We start from the raw sequence: 2,497 nt of genomic DNA on the forward strand, positions 1-2,497 counted from the left end.
GTGCTCGCGTTCGCTTGGTAGACGGCCGGAGTGCTATAGTATAGCGTACCGGACGTTACAGGCTCGGTGGAAATATCTGCGAGATAATTATATAAAAGCCCGTAAGAAGATTCGGGCATACATATCTAGTGGATCCGCAGCTACTGCTGCTAATACTGAGAATAAGTCGAAATTTCAATATTATGAACTTATGAGATTCCTGGACGATTCATTGCAGACACGGCTGTAAGTTTTCTCTTCAATAATCACATGTACATATGTACATATTGTTCGACTATAAATTGCGCAGTTTGTGACCCATTCATTAATAAATTTTAGGACAGTGAGTTCGTTAACAGATGCTGATGCTGAAAGTGGAGTAATCATATATGATTATATGGTCGCATCATATGATTTCAGAGCGAATACCTCATCTGCCACTAACACATATGGTAAAGGAGGTTCCACTGCACTTGGTTGCGGCAAATTAATTTTATTTCTTTCTAATCGTTGACCAAACTTTGAGTTCGCAAAGATACCTCCATCACTTTGTCTACCCTCAGCTCCAATGTCAACTAGTGTGAAGCAATAATCGGCATCCGAAACTGCTAACAAGTTGATACTATGAGTCCCTTTGTAATTATAATATACTGATCCACTATGAGGTGGTGCCTAAAAGGCATAGAAAAAAATTGTTATAGATTAATTATTCTAACACTTTTTGATACAAATAAATAACAAATATATTTCGGAAAAAATGTTACCTGAATTACAATGTGTTTTCCATCTATTGCACCTAAACAATACAGGAAATTCCATTTTCTCTCAAATTCATTCGCGATTCTCAACCAAGATTCTTCATTTGGTACTGGCATAACAGATTCGTGAAGAGTAATCCACAATGCTGCGCATGTTTCAGAAATAATTTTTGAAACAGTGCTTACTCCAATTCTAAGTGCATAGGATATTGAGGCCATACTGTCACCGGAAGCTAAGTAACGCAAACATACTAAAAGTCGTGTGCGAGCCGATATTGGATCTCGAACAACGTTTTGCTTTTCAATAAGAGGCCCAACAATACTCAGTAATTGATCGAATAGTTCTACAGATATTCTACAGTAATTGTAGAACATTTCTTGGTCTTGTAGCTGCATTTCTATGGCTAAACTATCTCCTTGTAAATGTCTTTGTAATTGTGTAAATATTGGACGAACCCACATCCTCTGGTTTCCTTCTCTTTTATACTTCATTAGAAGTTTCCATAGTGCAATGAATTCCAATATATTCCGTTTGCCAACTTTCCGATGTCGTAACGTTAGTTTTATCTTCCTTGCCAATAATCTTTTTTTGCAAATAATTACTGATACAAGGTTAGAATTCATTATATTCAAGGAATTTTATGAATTCTTGGAAAACGAATTCTGTAAATAAATTTACTAATAAATACAAAGAAAATGAAAAATTTATTTTATTAAAAAAAGGGGACTAGAAAAATATATGACAAAAATATTGTAATAAATAACCTTCCCTACCTTCACGTTTTCAATAACTAACGAAAAAAATTAAATGTAACGATTATTTTATATATGATGCATTTATTCGATTATTAAAGCAGTTCAACTTTTTATTTGGTATACGAGTATATTATATGTCAGCGATTAACAACAGATTATGAACACTGTTATTTACTACAATCTTATTTCATATAAGATACGGATAATGCGCGCTTTCACATCCCATTTGACATGACGCGTATTTAACAATACGCCTAAATAATAACAACCAATAAAGGAGCCGTTTAGTATTTTTGCTCTATTGTACAAAAGAAAGTTTGATCTGTCATTGGTTAGCTTTATGAAATTATTGGTTATGCTTTACGCGAATTTTACGAAATACGCCCCATGTGAATGAGGTACTTTTAAACTGGCGTAACTTCTAGTAAATTACTAGCATACGCAGGTTACGCTTACGCAAAGTACGCCGCATGTACAGGCACTCTTACACCGTGGGTGGGATGATCCCGATTGATCACGACTCGATTGGACACCACCAATCACAGCGACCAGGTGCCTAGGAGCTTTGTAGTCTCAAGCGCTGTGAGTGGCTCGTATCCAATTGAGCCGTGTCCAACTGGGTGCCACCCGTGTTAGGTTAGGTTATCTCTAATGACACCATATCGTCAGCCATTTTTTATTTTCAAGAAATGGGCAAATGTGATTGGCTATCTGCTCCATTTTACTTTCGGGCTACTGCGCATCCGTCGGAATGACTCACCTTACGTATTTCCACCATGAGTGAGAGGTTGTGGGCGGATCTGAGAGAGGGAGTGGAGGGAAGGTAGGGAGAGTTGGGGTGAGGTGGAGGAAAAGGGCTGTGGCGAGAAAGGTAGGAGAGAAAGAAGGGGTTGAGATTATGGAACGGAGCTGGTGTGAGTGTGAGGAGCGTTGGGAGGTAGCGAGGAGACGATAAGGTGGGATAAAGTGAGTTTGGATAGAAGATATAGCAGATAAAGGCGGAA

The 2,497-nt window shown here is 37.8% G+C and overlaps 1 protein-coding gene across 1 annotated transcript; it reads right to left on the minus strand.

Annotated features, from left to right (window-relative positions):
* Positions 1-408: 408 nt before the first annotated feature.
* LOC108759188 (uncharacterized) lies at positions 409-1,148 on the minus strand (the record flags this gene model as incomplete). Its single annotated transcript, XM_018504508.1, has 2 exons — positions 744-1,148; positions 409-651 (listed from the first exon to the last, which is right to left on the minus strand). Coding segments are annotated over exons 1-2 (633 nt in total), but the record flags the coding sequence as incomplete, so codon positions are not given.
* Between the last annotated feature and the right edge of the window lie 1,349 nt (positions 1,149-2,497).

The sequence above is a fragment of the Trachymyrmex cornetzi genome, unplaced genomic scaffold (genome assembly GCF_001594075.2).
Source record: "Trachymyrmex cornetzi isolate Tcor2-1 unplaced genomic scaffold, Tcor1.1 scaffold1730, whole genome shotgun sequence".
Lineage (NCBI taxonomy): Eukaryota > Metazoa > Arthropoda > Insecta > Hymenoptera > Formicidae > Trachymyrmex > Trachymyrmex cornetzi.